Source organism: Neodiprion lecontei, chromosome 1, assembly GCF_021901455.1.
Source record: "Neodiprion lecontei isolate iyNeoLeco1 chromosome 1, iyNeoLeco1.1, whole genome shotgun sequence".
NCBI lineage: Eukaryota > Metazoa > Arthropoda > Insecta > Hymenoptera > Diprionidae > Neodiprion > Neodiprion lecontei.
In genome coordinates this window covers 21,893,043-21,913,263 of record NC_060260.1, presented here as the reverse complement: position 1 = coordinate 21,913,263, position 20,221 = coordinate 21,893,043, and the positions used below count along the sequence as shown (strand labels likewise).

The 20,221-nt window shown below is 42.4% G+C and overlaps 2 protein-coding genes and 1 long non-coding RNA gene across 6 annotated transcripts; 1 reads left to right on the top strand and 2 right to left on the bottom strand.

The window, feature by feature from the left end:
* Positions 1 to 935: 935 nt before the first annotated feature.
* Positions 936 to 3,575, top strand: LOC124292798. Of its 4 annotated transcripts, XM_046730761.1 has the most exons (5): positions 936 to 1,438; positions 2,356 to 2,541; positions 2,642 to 2,901; positions 3,016 to 3,145; positions 3,212 to 3,575. In XM_046730761.1, the coding sequence occupies exons 1-5, from the start codon at positions 1,234 to 1,236 to the stop codon at positions 3,373 to 3,375; spliced, it is 945 nt and encodes a 314-aa protein (XP_046586717.1). In that variant the 5' UTR covers positions 936 to 1,233; the 3' UTR covers positions 3,376 to 3,575. The 4 variants fall into 4 exon arrangements, 2 of the variants coding, with proteins under 2 accessions (XP_046586717.1, XP_046586721.1); XM_046730765.1 differs by lacking the exon at positions 3,016 to 3,145 and having other exon boundaries at positions 937 to 1,438; positions 3,212 to 3,444; XR_006902724.1 differs by lacking the exons at positions 936 to 1,438; positions 3,016 to 3,145 and adding an exon at positions 1,814 to 2,174 and having other exon boundaries at positions 3,212 to 3,444.
* A 72-nt stretch (positions 3,576 to 3,647) lies between these two features.
* LOC124292803 lies at positions 3,648 to 5,440 on the bottom strand. Its single transcript, XR_006902726.1, has 4 exons — positions 5,085 to 5,440; positions 4,863 to 5,003; positions 4,505 to 4,772; positions 3,648 to 4,421 (listed from the first exon to the last, which is right to left on the bottom strand). It is a non-coding gene; the product is annotated as an uncharacterized LOC124292803 (long non-coding RNA).
* An 11,042-nt stretch (positions 5,441 to 16,482) lies between these two features.
* LOC107221282 lies at positions 16,483 to 16,830 on the bottom strand. The gene has a single exon (XM_015660220.2). The coding sequence runs from the start codon at positions 16,828 to 16,830 to the stop codon at positions 16,483 to 16,485; it is 348 nt and encodes a 115-aa protein (XP_015515706.2).
* Positions 16,831 to 20,221: the final 3,391 nt, after the last annotated feature.

Below are 20,221 nucleotides of genomic sequence, written 5' to 3'. Positions count from 1 at the left end.
ACGAAGATCTCGTAACATGGTTTTTAAGCCTTGGTTAGTAAATTTCATAGTTATTTCCATCTAGGGATATTCCAAATAGTTAGACAGTTGTTTTAATTTCTTATGGTTACAAGATTCTCGTACTTCGAGTTTGGTTAGTTGATAAAAGTAACATGCAGTAACAATAGTCGATAAAATATACGGACGTTCCGGTCGGATATTACGGCTACGTGGTGAGGAAAAGTTTTTCTGCAGTCAGCGCCACTTACCTTGCCGTAGCTGCAACCAGTACTAAGAGGTAATGGGGAATTGGTACGGGGAAATTCGAAATTAGAGTAGGGAATGCTTTTTCACGAATCATAAAATTATTACTAAAAGAAGGGTAATTAAATAGATGATTCAATTAGACTAGTAGATGTTTAATGTCTTATACATAATATGCTCGCGCCAAATCCGCTAAATCTCTGGCGTTGACTGAATATATTCTTCAGTCAACGTCAGAGCGAACGTTAACTGAAGATCAAGAATATCTGGAAATCTCTAGATATTTCATTAGGGCACGGTTTTTACATTCAGGTCTGGGAACTCGTCGGGCGGAGGGTTACTCAAATAGTGTGGCAAAGCGTAGTGCTCATTTCCGCCACTTAGCGCAGTGCAACTGTAACATCCGACCTCAGAGCATATACAGTATGGAGGCAGCCTGGTATTCGCTGTGAGCCGCTGCTTGGAGGGGAGCTGCGAAACGATTGCAGCGCGCGGGGTGGCGAGTAGTGAGTTGAGCCAGCGTGTGTTGTGATAGCATTTTGTATGAGAAACAATATACCGTATGTGGAATTACACTTGTTATGCTGTTAACTGCAAAAATAACGGAAAACTAGTGATTGTATATTTTACAAGTTTCCAACTGCATCACATAAAATAGTTCAAAATGGGAAACAGCGTAGTTTCTGTGGTTTTCCATCTATTAAGACCAATGAAGATTTATTAGATATTGCTGGAGTGAACTTCCAGAACTTTAATTTTTTATTATCTAAAACTGAAAACCCATCGGAAAGATCTACAATAACAAGAAAACAGAGGCTTTCAATTTTTTTAGTGAAAATAAAAACTGGCCTCACATTTTCAGCCATAGCAATTTTCTTTGGTTTACATCGGTCAACTATCTCCAAGATATTCTTTTCAACTTTACAATATTTGAGTTCGTCAACTGCAAATTTAGTGTTTTGGCCAAGTAGAGCTGCCGTACAGAAGACTATGCCGGAATGTTTTAAACCTCAGTACTCTAATACTCGGGTTATCATAGACTGCACTGAATTCAAGATAGATGTTCCGTCAAGTGTTGACGACCGTATTTACTGTTACTCTCATTATAAGAAAGGTTTTACAGCAAAAATACTGATTGGAATCACACCATCTGGGTTCATCTGTTTCAAATCGAAAGTTGCTGGCGGTAGAAAAGGTGATTCCCAATTAACTATTGAATCGAATTTCGTAGATTTATTGGAAGATGGTGATGTGGTTTTAGCAGATAAAGGTTTTTCTCAAATCAGATCTATCATTGATGCAAGTGGTAAACGAGTATTTTTAATTATGCCACCATTTTTGGAAAAAAAATCAGAATTTTCGAAAGAAGAAACAGATCTGACTTACAACATCGCAAGAGTTCGAATTCATGTAGAAAGAATTATGCAACGACTTAAAATATATCAAATTTTGTATAAAATTCCAGAAAATTTGTTCTTTTGCATCGATAATATTATTCATGTTATCTGCGTATTAGTAAATTTACAGCCACCAATTTTTCTAATAAAACAACAACTATCAAGTAGAATAATAAAAACCTTTATTCGTAAAAGGTAGTGGTTTTCATTGTGTATTTATTAATATTATATTGCTACATACTACTGGAGTTTCAACTCGTTATTATTTTCAAATTTTCACTTCACTGTTACAATGGAAATATCACTTATTTGATAATATTTTGCTGATTTCGATATTTATCAGTATGTCTCAGTGGGAGTGAGCGTTGAAAAAGTCAGCGGCACTTTCAAAACTAAAAGTCACAAAAATGGCGACCGTGACATTGACACTATATAATGCGGAAAAAGATATTTTAGTAGATGTGGATGTTTCTGCAGCAGATGCTCAACGTGCATCTACAGATATATATAATTATATGAAAAAATTCTAAAAAAGTTAATTACAGCTTATAATGAATACAAATATATTCATTTTTCCTTAATTCCCAATAACATAACCTATCTTTATGAATGAAAACTAAGTGAGCTGATGTTTAGAAATTTTGTGATTTTTTTTATTTAAAAAACTATGACAAATATTACAAACATTCACTCATGAAAATTTTGTCTATTATAGATGCAGAATTTGCGACACGACTTTTGAATAAAGCTTTAAACGAACAACCACAAGCATCAACGTCTGTTGATCTTACTGATGAAAATCTTCAATTTTCTGAGGCTGACACAGATCAATTTATTGATCAAGAATTCCTCACTACAGAAGATACTGTTTATTCCAACTCTGAAACTCAAGAAAGCGAAGGTATTCATAAACAATGATCAATTGTATAATTATCTTCATTATTACATGTAGTATGTAACGGAGTTAATTAACTTTGTAATTGCATTTGTTTATATTTCAGCTTCTTTGTATAGGTGGAGCACGCCTTGTGTTTTGTTATTATTAGAGTCTTATAGAGCATTGGAAAAAGATTTTTATAGTGGAAAAATATCCCAAAAGAAAATTTGGGAAAAAGTTGCCAAAGAATTGAAGGTAAAAGGACATGATGTAACTGGACCACAATGTTCTTCAAAGCTACGAAGCTTAAAAAAAACTTACAAATCTATTAAAGATCATAATAATAAATCAGGAAATGACAGAAGGACTTGGCAGTTTTTTGATGTTCGTATAAATTCTTTAATAGTATTCTTAGCTTTAAAATGTAGCGAATTTTTTAATAATAATACAGACATTATTTCTTTCCAATCGTCGTAATGTATCATTAACTGTTATTAGATAATGGAAGAGATTTTTTCCAAAAAAGCTTGGTGTGATCCAGTTGCCGTTGCATCTTCTACGGGTTTATCAAAAAAATCATTAGAAACTAATGATAGTATGGGAGGATCTGATAGTGGATGTTCAATAAGTAGGTTAATTCCGTCTGAAAGCTTTGTTTCAATAAAATATTGTAAAAAATGGAATTTCATTTCAGAATCAAAGAAGACACCAGTTGCCACTTTATTAGGAAAAAGACTGAAGCAAAAAGAAGAACACGAAGCACAGAAAAATAAAAGACACAAAGAGCGAATGGAAATGGATGAAAAATTTCTCAACGTTCTAGAAAAATTAGCTATAAATAAGTTTCAATATTTTTAAATTTTATTGAAAAAAAAAAATTTTAAAGCATTAAATTATACGTACAAACTAGATTATATCCTTTGTACTATTATTTAGTATTTTTTTTTATTAAAAACCAAAAAGTACATTTAATGTTATAATAATTCCTTAATAATAAGTTTTAATATTTTTAAATTCAATTGAAAAAAAAGTTTTAAACCATCAAATTCTACGTACAAACTAGATTATAACCTTTTCACGATTATTTAGTATTTTTTTTTATTAAAAACCAAAAAATACATTTTATGTTATTATAATTAATAAAGTTTCATATTTACAAAATTCAATTTTGTGCAATTTTTATGTTCAATTTTTGTTATTGACTTAAGATTATTATGGTATTAACAAATTTTTTGGAAAATTTGAAATTTTCATATTCCGTGAAAATATTTTTTTTTCTTTGAAAAAATTTTCAACTGCCAAAGAAACTTTCATGACATTCTCATGATTTTAAGTGCTAAGGAATTATCATCCCGAACGGAAACATAGTTGACAATTAACCATCATAATTATTACAAAGAATTCATTATAATATCTCTTTTCAAAATTCCTGCATTACGTCTTACTTCGCGTGAATTATTACCATTATTTTCGTCATTAGGTTTGGGTATAGTGATAATAGTTATTTCATCTTCTCGTAAAATACAGATATTATGAATAACGCAACATGCAACAATATACTCTGCCATTAAATCGACTCTTGCCATTGGTAGACAATTTAATAAGCTCCTCATTCGTCCTTTCAATAATCCGATGCATCTTTCAACAGTAACTCGAGCAGCTGATTGACGATAATTATATTTTTTCTGCTTCTCACTTAAATGTCCATTATCTCGATAAGGAGTAAGTAAGTGCTGATGTATTTCATAAGCAGAATCACCTAAAATATGACTGTCTTCAGGAAATGCATTGTCATCGTTCAAGTACTCTGCAACTTCTGACAAACGAAAAACTCTTTGATCATGAACAGATCCTGGATTTCCAGCATAACAATGGGTTATCAGAGCCTTGTGGTCACATACCAGCTACAAAACAAACTTAACTCCTTGTAAATCTATTAAATTATATACCAAAATTAATATACTTAAATGTAATAGTAATTAAATACCTGTAGTTGAACAGAATGGAATCCTTTCCGATTGATATAATCTACTGGATTTTGTTTTGGAGCATTTATACGAATGTGAGTCCCATCAATGGCTCCTATTGTTTTAGGAAAACCACTTGCTCTCTCAAATCCACGCATTACTTCAATAGCACCATCTCCCGTAGGCTATTGTATAAATCTTGAGGCTCTTCTGAATAAAGCATGACAAACTCGACGTACAGCCCTTACGGCAGTAGCTCGTCCTACGTTAAATCTGTCGCAGACGGATCTACCATAAAATTAAAAGGCCAAATTTTAGTAACATACTTCTGAACTGTGCTACATCAGACTAAGTAGTTTATTTCTAAAATGATGTAACCTGTAAGAATCTGTTGTAGCCATTTTCCAAATAGCAATCATTAATTGATGATAGGAGGAAATTGTAGGGCATCCAGGAACGTGTCGAACTAAATCTTCTCGTATTAAGTCATGTAAATAATTAAATGTATTTCTTGAAAGTCTAAAAATAACAACATAAACCTACATAAGATAAATTTTCTTAATTTACTATGTTATAGGTATGCGATAGGAAACCATTTACCTGAAATGACTTTTGAATTCATCATCTGAATAACGATAAACTACGTTATCGTAATCAATAATACGTGGTCGAAGTTTTCTTTTTTCACAAACATATTTTTGTAAAATTGTAGACCATTCTTCATCTGAACTGGATGAACTACTACTTTCTGGAGCATTATTACGATGCATTACTAAATATCCAACTGTTGCCGTCAAAGACATTTTAATAATATTTGAACGTAAGATAATTAAATACAACCCTGATTAGCAGTGTAATCAATAATTATTTGAGTTTATTTTTAAGGCTTACAGATTAAAACTTAACCTCTTCAATATTTTGTTTTCTTTTCACTAGCTCGCCATTTGTATTATTTACCTCCACGCTCAAAACCACGAAGTATAGATACAAGGAGTCTGAACGTAATGTTGAACGAATGGTCGTAATTTAGGGGACAGATTTTTTTGCCGGTAGAGTGCGCCACTTTTTAAGAAGCACTCGTTTAAATTCTTACGCGGGAAGTCTTGTTGCTATTGACACCTCTCTGGAAAAAAATATTCTGAGAAATGTGGAATTAAATACAAAGTTTTAGGATTTACATTTAACTTTTCTCTCCGTAGCACTTTTATTAAAACATTTGACTAGAAAATGCCCCCGCATTATTATGAAATTGTTAATTATTTTTTTTGTTAATTCTTTTTTATGCTCGTCACAGCCAACAAAAATTGATATATTTCTTGTCGTATCGTCATTTATATCAGAGATTGTTGAAGAATCATTATTTAATAGCAAGCTACAATTGTTTTCATTGTCGTCATTAGTATGTGATTTTGGCTCAGCTTTCTTCCTCAAATGAACTTTCTGGTATTCATACACATATACACTACCATCTTTTAAAATCTCTGGATCAGTTTTAATCACATTCTCTGGATAAAGTGTAATTCGCAAATAAAACTGCTAGCTTTTAATTCTTGTCCCAAAGCTGAGCTCCATTTACTACGCAATTCAACATCCTTAAAAGTAATGTATATTTTTATATTTAAGCACATAAATAAAAATATTTTTCAAATATTAGAAAACTACATAAATTTTAGAATTATTTGTTAATAACACAAATTTTCAATATTATTTTGAGGTTACTCACTTTTGGTGCTTTGAATAAAGCTACTTTCTCTACATTCTCACTTGCCTTTCGGCCACTAAGGCAACCATGAACAGCACAACACCTACCCATTGTTTTCTTAAAATTAATTTTAAATAGATAAATTTTTATTTTATATTTAATTTAATTAATTTTAACATTCGCGAGCTAGTATATGGTGTATGTTTACGTGTAATAATAATAATAACAACGGTACGTCCTGAGTACTTGCGCAGCCAGTGGCAGAAAAGAGAACTATGATTTAGGTTTATTATTGCGTACATTAATACTATGAAAACCCCGATACCGTTCAGACTCCTTGTATCTATACTCCGTGCTCAAAACGAACCATAATCTATTCCACTTGGGTTTATGACAGTAACGCTCGCAGGCAAGTGGAACGGGAAAAACTGTGGTCGTGAGCGTGATCGTTGTGAACGTTTAGTGGAACGCACCCTTGAACATATCAACATACCTTCTAAGCTTATTTAAGTATTGGGCTAGATTTTCGCGTTATAGCAGATTTCGATACCTAATTAATGAAATCATTACAGGGAAATGTTGTGTTTCCATGTGCAAGCTTGAGTAAGATGTCAAAGAAGGTCATATTAGTTTTTACAGTATATGTTAAAATATATACTGCTACATATATGTATTTTTATATACATTTTAATTACTTGTAAGTATTACGATATTTACGATTCAATATTTTACTTATCTTTGCAGCGGATATATCCGTTACACATTTATAGGTTAGATCACTCTGTTTAAAAATACGCTAAATTGATATTATTGTCTTCTTTCAATAACCTGACCCACTACTAGGGCATATGCATGTATCACATGTCATTCGGATTACAATATCGCCGCAGTGCTTGGAACACTCAATTACGATACGTACCTGTACGTACGCTCTTGCCATAGAAAGAGAGGAATACTCGTCTTACTATGTCTCTCTCTTTCACCGGCTCGGGGAAACTTTTTCTGCCACCAGGCTGCCTCCATACTGTATATATGTATATGCTCTAGGCATCCGACTGGAACGTACACTTGGGGACAATGAATCTGAGACGGCTAATTTTTTACACTAGACTTGTTATGTTGGCAGCACAGAGAAACCTACAGCATCATAGTCGGCCGAGCGCGAAACAAACTCAGTCTCAATAAACGTAACATAACCCATGACCGTCGAATTTAACCTTAGAATACCGCGGGAATAATGATTTCTTGGATTGACACCTACTAGGTTACAGCGACCCTTGCGACCAATCTAAGAATTATCGAAAGTGGACTAAAGAAGTGAGTCACCCCCACCACCAGAGTTTCCAGACCTGTATGTAAGACCGTGGTAAAACCACTGATGCATGTATAACCGACATAATCTAAAGCTAGATGCACTGCTGCAATGATCCATAAAACCAGTGACTGCGGAACCTTCAAAACCGTAAATACTAATTATCTAACATGAATTATAGACTTTTTTCGTAACGCTGTATGGTAGGCAACGTGCACAAATATTTTGGAGGTAATGCAGATCTCCAATGTGGAGCCATACAGAACCTCACCTGGAGCACATATTAGGAAGCTTAATGACAAAAGGATTGTAGGTAAATCAACTCACGGGATGATTCTGTAAGGCGAAATAACCTGACAAACATTATTCCAAACAGAATTACAATTAATGTATGAATACAATAACAATCAACCCTTTAAAATGAACAAAGCTTATACCAGTTTTGAGGTGAAACGTAAGAAAACATATCCGTAGCTCTTTACAAGTATTGCACGACCACCAAAGAATAAACTCAAAGATGTATACGTGGCAAAGCCCAGTAACAGGCAACCAACAAACATAAGAACAACGCTCCAATACCTCTCAAGCCGATCTATATCCATATAGGAGTTGACAATTACCGAAGGGAATTATACGAAAGCACATACGTAAACCTATTCTAAAACTATGAACTATCAAATCTTTAAATATCCTAACTCTGTTAAGATAGTTACAATACGAGCACCTAAGAATATCCACAGCGCTGCGATCCTAGTATTAGCTTTGCTATTCAATAAATAACAACTATGTCCCATAAATAATCACTATTGCACTCCAGATGGATACTGACAGTGATTGATTATAACATATATGCAATTCTATATATTTACACGCTGTAAAGCTAACCAAGTAACAAGTAACCGCTATGGTAATCTTAATATATTGACTTTGTAACGAACAGGATAGTAAGAACATTTAAGAAGTAAATTACGACTAGAACTCAGCGCAACGTGACCTCGAGAGTGCACACGGCACTAACTTTCACGATATATGATACCACTACGAAACACGGGTCACCTGAAGCACACCTGCACTATAATCGCTATATTAGGAAGTAGCAGCTAAAACCGAACCATGTCCTAACGCCTGAAAAAGGGGGGTGGAAGTGAGGTAGCCAGGGGGGCTTGCTGCGCTCGGCACCACAGCTCGCATGGATAGTGGCGCGCAACTCGACACTACCACACCACCACGGTGTTATACCAAACATAGAAAGCTCTCAATATAGTAATAGGTAAGAGCAAAGATCATGGGCGAACATGCGACGAGCATATCGTACCCTAGTGTTAATTCCTAGAATAAGGGGGAAGGTGCGCAGTAGTTTGACAAAGAATTGAAGAGGGGGATCGGTTTGCGCAGCTACTGATCTCCATAAAAACGGCGACCGATCATCGAATCGTCCTTTTGGTTTCTACCACAAGATTCGTTGTCTTGTCCTCGCTACAATCTCGCGGTGAAATCCTTTTGCCTTCTGCATTCAAATTTTTCCTGCGAAGTTACTCTGTCTAAGCTCCAGCGATCTTCCCGTTACATTTTGTTATATTAATTTAAAATCAGCACTATAGTAGCTCCGTTGTTTGTTACTTGAAATTTGAAACTACAAAATAAATCCAAATTAATCATAGTATACAAATATATCTAAATCAGTCATTCCGTTAAACCCTCTCACCAATCTGCGCTGCAATTTATCATATTCAGATTACTTTCCAAAGGTAAGCCAATTTAAATCTCTAATCTAACAATTACTCTTTCCTTCGGTTTGTTTGATTAGAGCGATAGAATAACCCTTGTTCGGTGTATTTCAGTACTTTATCTGTAATTAGTGACCCAGCTACATGATTCTAGTACATTTAGAATTGTTTAATAGTGAACCAATTTTTTCAAATAAAATATTAAAAAATTCTACACGTATCTAGCCGACAATCATGTATAAAGTTCAATATTTTCAATAAATTCCGTTACGTATCACTAAAAAATCGTTTGTAGGGCAATAGTTGATTGTAGCAAATGATTGATAGTAACCCCCTTCTTCTGATTCCCCTACCCTTCTTTATTAAAATTATAAAATTGCAAAGTTAGGGTTATGACGTCATCATTGGACAAACATAAACTCAAGGCTGATACGAATTAGCAGACACAGCGTTCCAAACTTTTTCAGTTATACCATAAGTTACACCCATATATTCGAGAATCATGACCAATATTGTTATGTGATATTTATGACCAGGTAGGTGAGAAGGAGAAGAGATTGAGCACAAACAACGTTCAAAGACATTGAACGAGCGTCGAAATTTTTTGTTGCAAAATGGACTCCATGCGGGACATACGAAACTGATGGTAGTGTATATTTTATAAGGAATACATGTGCATTTGATTCCATCGCCAGTATTCTGGTAACCGCTGCCTTGGACGATTACAATTATTATTATTTTATGAAGGAATCCGAAAATGAACTTTGTCAATTTATCATGAAATTCGTGGAGATTGGAGTAACATTTGAGTTATACGAAGAACGTTAAATCTATTGAAACCTTTATATGAGAGCCAATGCACTATCAGCAGTTGTGGCAATTTTGATTTTGTGATTTCTTATAATGCCACGGATAGTCCAGCAGGTGTTTGTTGAAAATTTTTTGAATATGTACCCAACACATTTCAAACATCTGATTGTCAATATTGCAAGGATGAGATTGATTGTGAGGTAACATTGCGTGTAAATCATAACATTATTGCTTATAGAATATCGCTAAAAACAAGGAAAACACGTCTGAGGGAAATACTCCAAAAAGAACGACTAGTTGGATTTAAGTGAAATTTACTTACTAAGCTGATTCTGGTGTATTTTCTAATTTTGTAACGCTCTACAAGAACCGACTACGAAACTTTTGCTTCAAGATACCTGGACACCGCATGACCAGGGTCACTTATGGGGTCAACAGCCGGCCACCACCAACTACGGACTACCGAATATCGCTGAAATAACTCCAGATGGATGCCTACCTATTTTCCGAAAAGGATCGTGCGTGATGCACAACCAGGACCTCCAACTACGTAGACTTATCGACCAAGACCCGAACCATGTAATAACGCTACTACCGCTCGGATGCATCGCCGACGGCGTACAGGGCTGTGCGTCGACAACACAAAGAAGCCTCCCGTCGACGATTCTTATCAGCCCGGAGCTGAACCGACCACGACACCTACTTATCCGTTGTCTATGAAACAAGGACGGTTGTATCTTAAAGAACCGTCTTATCGAAGGGCTGTGGCATGGGTCACGCTCGACTACGCGGACCACGTTGATCTGGTGGATGCAGTGTGGAGATCCGGGATGAGGACCATCACCACCAGACCGTTCCGGCATGAGGGCTCCGATGAGCGAGTGCCGTGATGCAGCGCCAACGAGATAGTCACAACGGAGAGTACCAGAAAAGAAAGGAGTAAAGGATAACCTGCCATAAGTCCAAAACATCAGTAAACCAATTTTCTCGCACACCTCGGTAGCGCAACACATGTGGAGTACGACTTCCCCTCTCGCCAACAATACAGCACAGCTGATGGAAACCCCTCCGATGACCGCTCGACGTATCTACCTATACCTCGATACCTATCAGCGAAGGAGAAGAAACCAAGCGACGAGGGATTGTCGCCGCCCTTCTCTAGACCCGATCTACGCGACCCGCTAGCCCAATTAGAATAACGCAAATTTAAGGAAGAATCACGTGACAGCAGCACGACGAAAATCGCCAGGATCACCGCTCGTCTCGACACTCTACGTTCAGGTTACACGATATACAGGCGTTCTTTCGCTAGCTAAGTTTCGGTTATCATTATCGCATCTTCCAGTATTCTGTACCAGTTTATATCTTCCTTTCACGTAAGTGAGGTTCCTTTTCTATTTTGTGAAGCCACGAAATTACTTGCAAACAATCTTTTCTCTCTTTCGCTCTCGCAGTTGCTCTGCGTGAGCCGCTTGGGCTCGTATCTTATTCTTTCCTAGTTCTTATCGCATGTAACTTCGCGACTGGTTGGCTCTTACTTACGCCGTTGGTAGTGATTATTGATTTATTTAGTTATCCCTATCTTCTTAAATACCCTAAAAATCTAATATCGCTGTATAACAGTACTGTAATATTGTTTCGTTTATATTTGATTGGAAGCAAAGACATTTGACTGCTTGATGTCAATTGGCTTATTTTGAATGTAATTATTTCTTATTCTCTGAAACAACCGATACCTGCTAATTTATTAATTCTCACATCAGCTACTGAGCATTACTATTTCTTTACATGGTTTCCGGTTAACTAATAACAGCTTTTTTACCAATTCTCTCTGAGTAATTAATTTTAGTAAGTGGACCGCGTGCGCGATCTTATATCGCTGCGCAGCATCACTCGTCGTTCTTTTGACATTGGAGTACTGCGCGGTATTAAATATCACCTTTTTCATTATTTTCTTCGCTAATACCGCTGATCGTAGTTGTCCGTAAGTAGTTATATAAGGGGGGGTTGTGGCTCAAAACTGCGTTACCGATCGGATCGAGTGCTGCAGGACGCGCCTCACCTGTAGTCAGTTTGTTACCGACCGAGCGTCGCTGTGTTGCCGACTGCAAGATTGCGGATCAACCGGAAAGATGGTGGACTGACATGCAAGATGGCTGACTAGCATGCAGGATGGCTGACTAGCATGCAGGATGGCGCCGCAGTGCAGCCAGATCGTGGGTAGAAGTTACCACCTCTCCGACTCTCTACCCACAGCGCACACAATCACAACTAGTGTGTCCGTGAACAGGCGGTGCCGACGCTACTCGAAGATAGTCGAGAGCGGCCGAAGATCGCTTCTCCTCACGCGTTAATATTCGCCCGTCGACCGGCCAGCATGTGTACTAACACATCTAAGTTGAGCACGTGCGTGAGTAGCCAAGCCAAAAGCGAGGCTTGGAAAAAAATGAAACTAGCGCGAAGCCTGAGAAACTCGCATATGACGTTACGCGACGAATTTTTTTTTTATGTTTTCAGGTTTTTTGCAGCAAAATAATTTATAATTAAATAATTTTAAGCATGAATATTAATAATTAATAATTATTATTATGGTGATTAAAAAGCGTTAATTAATAATAATAATAATAATAAATAATAATAATAATAATTATTATTATTACTAAAATTATTAATTGATCGGGATTCGTGATTTTCTTCTATAGAAATCGTATTTTTGATGCTTTTTCAGTAACTTTCGTCTTGTTTACGTTACTTTTATTTCTTTTTTCAAATAATTTCATATTTTTTTGGGCTCATGGATGAGCCAGTAGAAAAAAAGCCGAAATCGGCAAAAAATTTTCAGCATCAATGGTACGATGACTACCCAGAATGGCGGTTATGGGTTCGGGAAATCCCTTCGGATCGCGCAAAACTTTTTTGCATTGCGTGCAAAAACACGTTTTCATGCGGGCGTAGTGAAATTCTGCGACATTCTAAGTCTGCAGGGCATGTTAAAAATATGCCCTTGATGGCTAAAAGAGTTGCAGATTTTCAAAACACGATGCCTTCAGCATCTGTTTCAGAAGCAACTTGTACTGCTGGTCTTGAATCATTTTCAGTTGATAATGATGCTGATTTTGAATTCAAAGAAAGAGTACAAATTGCTGAAGTTCGTTTCGCGACTTTTCTTGCAGAGAACAACATTTCCATGTCGGCCGCTTCGGAAATGTTGAAATTATTTAAAACGATAGGGAAAGAGCCTGCTGTGCTACAGGCCATGAAAGTCGGTAAAACGAAAGCCACAAAACTCATTGATAAAGTTGTTGGCGTAGTTGAAACCGAGCGAATTGTCGAAATTTTACGCGAAAATCGTTTTTCTGTGCATCTGGACGAAACTTCAGATTGCACAAACGACAAATGGATGGCAGTAATGGTCCGGTACGTTGAGCCAAATACGTTGGCTGTGAAAACTGAATTATTACAATTAATTCATTTAGATGCAGCTGACTGCTCAGCCAATGAGCTTTTCAAATCGTTGAAAAATGAATTTTGTAAAAAACAGATTCCACTGTCCAACATAATTGGCTACGCGAGCGATAACGCGTCGGTGATGATGGGCGAGCATTTATCGGTTCGTAAATTGTTATCGGAACAAATCCCTCAACTCGTTACGATACCATGCATCTGCCATTCCCTCGCATTAAGCGCAAGTGCTGCTTATGCCGTGATTCCGGAGGAAATTAATTCTTTCATTAAAAACATTGCGTCGTTTTTGAATGCGAGTCCTAAAAGAACAGCCATCTTTCGTGAATTTCAAAAAAGTTTTTCCGATCGTCCGTCTAAAATCACCCGTTATGCCGAAACAAGATGGCTGTCGCGTCATTCCGTGATCGTTAAAATTTTGAAAAATTGGGACACATTGATGGCTTTTTTGACAGAAATGTCATTTGAAAAATGTAAGCAAGCAGGAGAACTCCTCGAAATTCTAAAAATGCCTTTTACAAAGGCATACATGCTTTTTTTGCAATTTTCTTTAGAATCATTTAACAAGGTAAACGCTTTTTTTCAAAGTGAAGAGACATTAGTTCACTGCTTGCAAGCTTATTCAAAGAGAATGCTTCTGGATGTCCTGCAAAAATTTTTAAAACCTGCTTTGTTGCAGCCACAAATATTCAATGGCAATGCTCGCAGCATTGATTTCCAAAATCACGTAAATCAGCGTAATTTAAGTGAAATTGATGTTGGTCATGATTGCCAAGAATATTTAGATGAGCGAGTAGCTGTAGGACTTCCAAAGGCAGAAATTGACATATTCCGTGAAAAATGCCTTCAATTTTACGTAACTGCGGCGACCCAGCTTGTAAAAAGACTTCCGTTCGATGATTTCTTTTTAAAAAATGTAACGGTATTCGCGAAAATTCCCGCGTTATTCCACCCGGATCGTCAAACAACAAACGCCTGCGTGGCAAACGTTTGTCGCCGATGACGTATTGTTGACGAGAGCAGTGTTGTCCGCGAATGGCAACTGTTGTACAGCGAAAACAAACTTCAGAAGGAAGAATGGAGCAAATTGTCATTTGACGAAACGTGGATGGCAATTTGCACTGTTACAAATTCTGATGGATGTTTTCGCTATGAAAATTTGCGATTACTTCTGGGTATAGTGAGAGCATTACCTCATTCAAATGCAGCTGCTGAAAGAGCGTTCTCACTTATTCCAGATGTAAAAACAAAGAAAAGAAATGCTCTTCACGCGAATACATTAAATTCACTATGCGTCGTGAAAAATGTCATTGAGGGCAAGGGGGGGTAGTGCGATCACTGTAAATATCGATAGGGAACACATTTCGAAAATGAACGCGGTTAATTTATATTCACGGGTAGGGACAAAACCACAAGAAACGATACGATTGCAAGCTTACAACCCAGATGAACACTGGGATGTTTATTAAATTTAAGAATAGGTTAACTTTTTGAAAGTCCAATTTTGTGGCTGTGAGCAATGCTCTATTTATTTAGAAAATTTTCTAGTCTTGCTGTAGATATTGTGCAATCGATATATTCTTTTAATTTTGTTTCTTTTGGTTTTGTGGTGGATTAGATCTACGGTGGGGATACCACTTAAAAAAAAATGCGCACCATGGTATCTTACCTCATGGGTCACGTGGAAAGAGATACAAAAACATTATGATTTTTGAGCACGGGACATTACGCCCACGCCACAAAAAAAAAATTTTTTAAAAAATAAAAAAAAAAAAAAAGGTAATGTTCCGGGATTTGAACTCGGGACTTAGTGCATGTAAGCCAAAAATTTAACCACTCGTCCATCGGGACCAGTTTAAACATTATCAAGTAATCTTATATTTAAGTTGCGCTTAAGGCTTTTTAATTACCATAATAATAATTATTAATTGTTAATATTCATGCTTAAAATTATTTAATTATAAATTATTTTGCTGCAGAAAACCTGAAAACATAAAAAAAAAATTCGTCGCGTGACGTCATATGCGAGTTTCTCAGGCTTCGCGCTAGTTTCATTTTTTTCCAAGCCTCGCTTTTGGCTTGGCTACTCACGCACGTGCTAAGCTTAGATGTGTTAGTACACATGCGGGCCGGTCGACGGGAGAATATTAACGCGTGAGGAGAAGCGATCTTCGGCCGTTCTCGACTATTTTCGAGTAGCGTCGGCACCGCCTGTTCACGGACACACTAGTTGTGATTGTGTGCGCTGTGGGTAGAGAGTCGGAGAGGTGGTAACTTCTACCCACGATCTGGCTGCACGAGATGACGGGACATGTAGTCAGTGTGTTACCGACCTAACCTAACCTTTTTTTTTTTTTATTATCGCTGGAAAAATGCCTTATGCACACCCCGAGGCTCCGCGCAAGGACCCTCGGGGTAGTGTGGGACTCGCACCCACTAAAAAACCAGCGGCCATCCTGGTGCGGATAGGGGACTCCCCGGAACCGCTCGAGGCATATCTTCAGGGAGCCCCCCGGCACTAATACGCGGTTGCGTGCCCTGCCTGTTGGGGCTTGCGCTTCCCCTTCCCCCCTCCCACTAGCTATCATGGCTCTCTTCCTCGTGGGTAACCTCCTCCTAACCGCGCTGTGGCTGGCGCTTCGTGAGGCGAAACCGCCCAGTGCCGAGGGCGATTCCCACTCTGCGTCCTCTAGAACCAGGGCTACCCTCGCAGAGGTCGGGGCAAGACTGCGCGGCGTCGCACTCCAGTCGCCGTCCCAGGGGGTTAGGGCCGATGATGAAGAGGAGGTATTGAGCGGAGAGGCCCTAGCCCTAACCGAGAGCCTACTGCGTCCCACTCTGCCCTACTCTGGCACCACCTATGCCTCTCCGCGCCTCCCACGGCCCGCCCCAAGGGACGGAGCGGAGCTCGGCCGGCACCCCACCCCGCCAACCCGTTCGGGTCCCCACATGTCCGAACTATCCGTTCGGCCCGTGTAGCCTGCGCTACCGGGTCCCATTTGCTCCGCGCTGCGGGGCCTGCTGCCGCGGTCTCTCCTCCAGTTCTTTCGCGGCGATCATCCGTTCCGCGAAGCGGGCCACCGCCGCCCATCCCTCCCTTGAGCTCGTCATTGCCCGTACCAACCCGGCCAGGGTCAGGTCCCCCCCAACGGCCGCCCGCAGGGCTGCCCTATCCACCGCCCACGCTGAGCACGTTTCCACCGTGTGGCTTGACGTGTCCGCGGCCCCCCCACAGTGCTGGCAGTCCGGCCGTTTCGCCCTCCCTATCCTGTGCAGGAAGTCGGCGAAACAACCGTGGCCCGTCAGCACCTGGGTTAATCGGAAGGTCAGCATTCCGTGCCCCCTGCCGTGCCACCTATCCCACTTATCTGCGATCGCCGCTCTTAACCTCCCACTGGGAAGGTCGGGACCCTCCAGGGACCTCCTCCAACGTTCGCGGGCAGCGAGGAGTTCTCTCGCCCTGACAATCTTTGCTTCATCAGCAGAGCAGGATCCCGTCGTCGCTCGCGCCTCCCGCATCCAGCCGTATGCTCGGTGATAGGCATCAGCCACCAGGTGTAGCGGCGTCGTTCGGGCCAGCAGTGTGACGGACACAAAGGACGCCGTCCAGTATGCCGCGACCACTCTCGTACAGATTCTCCTCTAGTGCTTATCCATGGCTCGTTGAATGGGTTTTGACCTTTGCGCCACGTCCCCCCATACAGGATGGCCACGAACAGGGTCCCGGCGTACAGTCGCCGCTTCGCCTCCGACGGCCCCCTGAGGTTCGGCATCAGTCGCGATAAGGCCCTCGTGATGCCCCTGATCTTCGCCTCCATGGCCGCGAAATGCTCCCGGAATGTGAGACCGGGGTCCAGCCATATCCCGAGGTACTTCATGGACCCCGCCAGTGGGATCCTCTCCGAACCCACCCTCAAGTCCGGGATGTGTCCTACCGTCCCTTTTCCTGCGCGGCCGAAGAGGACCGCCTCCGTCTTGTTGGCCGATATCTTCAGCCCAAGGCCCGATATGCACCGGCATACCCTCGCCACCATTACGTTGGCCAGCGCCACCGCTGATGCTGGGTCCGCCGCGGAGCTCAGGACCAGGGTGTCGTCCGCGTAGCAAACCACTGCGGTGTCCGGCCTCGCTCCAACCCGCAAGACTTCGTCGAACGACAGGATCCACAGCAGAGGACCTAGAACAGACCCTTGTGGAACTCCGGCTGTCACCGCCAGGCTGCTCAGTCCCCCGCCCTCCGTTGCGTACTCGACGTACCTGTGGGAAAGATAATTGTTAATAATTTCCCGCATGTACGCGGGTACCCCCTTCGTCACGAGTGCGTTCATGATGACTGGCCATGGGAGGCTATTGAACGCGTTGGCTATATCCAAAGATACAGCCACCGCGCAGCCTCCCATCCTTGTAGCGCCCTCGACGAACTCGCGCACCCTGATTAGCGCGTCGATTGTTGACCGCCCTTTCCGGAAGCCATATTGCTCGTCCGACAGCCGGGCCCGAGGGTTCTCCTCCATCCAGTTCCCCAGTCGAGAGACCAGAACCCTTTCGAAGGCTTTCCCCAGTTCGCCCAAAAGGCATATAGGCCTGACCTTTGGAAAAGATCCGCCGGACGTGCCTCCTTTGGGGATAAGCACTAGGCGGGCCCTCTTCCAGGATCGTGGGACGTGCCCCTCCCGTAGACACACCGTAAACGTCCGTGCGAGCAGCGTAGTCATCCCCTCGGGGACTTCCGCCCACGCGGCTCCTCTAACGCCGTCTGGTCCCGGGGCGGTGTTTCGCCCGCTCCCCTTCTTGATCGCGGACCGTACTTCCTCGACCGTGACAGCCCATCCCTCGTTCCAGCTCCGGTCTTCCTGGCTCACCGGCTCGCTGCCCTCTCCTCTTGGGAATAGCGCTGTGAGGAGCCTCCCCAGACTTTCGCTGTCGAGGGTTTCCGTCAGCCCCCTCGAGGCGGTGCGTAGCCTGCCCAGCACCAGCTTGTAGGGTATGCCCCATGGGTCCGATTCCACGGAGCCCACGAGGTCTTCCCAGGCCTTGGCCTTCGCTGCTTTAATGCTGTCCCGCAGCCTCCGCTTACTGGCCCGGTATTCGGCCTCTATGTCGTGGTGGGGGCCGCTGGCTGCTCTCCTGTCCCTGGTGAGGCGCCTCCTTGCTGCCACGCAGCGCCTGCGTTGTTCGGCCAGGTCCTCGCTCCACCAGTACGTGGTCCTCCTGTAGCTCTTGGTTCGAGCTCTGGGAGCGGCCGCGTCGCAGGCCTGCGTCATGGTCCTCTCCACCCATGCAGCGAAGCCGGCTGACGTGGTCTGGTCCTCTCCCGTTGGTCCCCATGCCAGACAAGTGTCTAGGGATTCCCGAAAGCATTCTGCGTTGAATTTGCGCCAGTTCCACCGTGCGTGTCCACCCCCGTCCCCAGATTTTACGCGCCGGGGGCCCCGTATCTCGTACGTTATGTAAAGGTGGTCCGAAAGCGTCTCCCTCTCCGTGAGGACCCGCCATTGCTGCACCGTCGGCGTCAGGCTCGGCGTTGACCACGTCAGGTCGACAACTGATGAGCCCTGCACCCTGACACACGTTGCCGTGCTCCCATCGTTGTGCAGGCTTACTCCGCAAGACGCCGCCCATCTCTCCAAGAGCTTCCCCCTGCGGTTGCTCCCCGCTGGGTCCCATGCCGGCGAGCGGGCGTTGAAGTCGCCGCCCACCAGTACTCCCCTGCCGCCATCGCCTGCTGACCGGACCACCCGCGCCAGGTCGTCCATAAATGTCTTGAAAGCTTGCATGGGGACGTTGGGGGATATGTAGACAGACACGACTGCTATGTTTCCGCATCTGGCCGCTACATACCCCCTTCCCCTCTCCAGTAGGGAGCACCATGGTGCATCGGCCTCCGTCCTCCAGCATATGGCCGCAAGGCCGTCCTCGCTGCCCAGCCAGTTGTCTGCGCCCGGGATGGAGTGTGGCTCGGATATGAGACACACGTCCACCCCCTCTTCTAACGCAAACTGGCTCAGCAGGTCCTGGGCCCCCCGGCTATGGTTCAGGTTGCTCTGCAGGAAGAACCTGGCCATCTACGGTGTCCCTGGCTATGGGCCCCCGACCCCGTTCACTGACCGACGCGCAGCGTCCCGATCCCATCCTGTGGGCGCTGTTCTTCCCTTTGCTGTCGCACACCGCGCATTTCGGGGCAGATGTGCAACTTCTCGCCTGGTGTCCCTCGCTGCCACACCTGAAACACGCGCGCCCGCGCGTTGCCGGTGCGTTGCACGCGGTGCCTATGTGGCCAAAGCCCCAGCACCTATAGCATTGACGGGGCCGCGCCTCCAGTAGCTCGACCCTGGCTATGTTCCATCCTATTTTGATCTTCCCCTTTGCCGCTACGGTTGTGGCTGCCCTTAGAGGGCACTGCACCCAGGCGCTGAAGAGCCCGCTAGCCGTTCTCCGAGGAGGGCCTACTCGGATCTCCTGTGAGCCGCATCCTCCCTGCTCCGCTAGGGTGCGGGCCAGCTCCTCTGTCGTCACCGAGTCGTCCAGCCCTTGTACCCTCAGCTCCCCCTTGGTTGACGGTCGCGTCACCTGGACCGCGTCGCCGTATTTTTCCCCGATTACCTTGGAGAGTCACTCCGCCAGGGCGTCCGCCTTCTTCACGTTCTCGGGTCCGGGTATTTCTATGAGCACCCCGCCATTGGCTGCTCGCCGAACCCTGGTCCCTCCTATGTCCAGCTCTTCC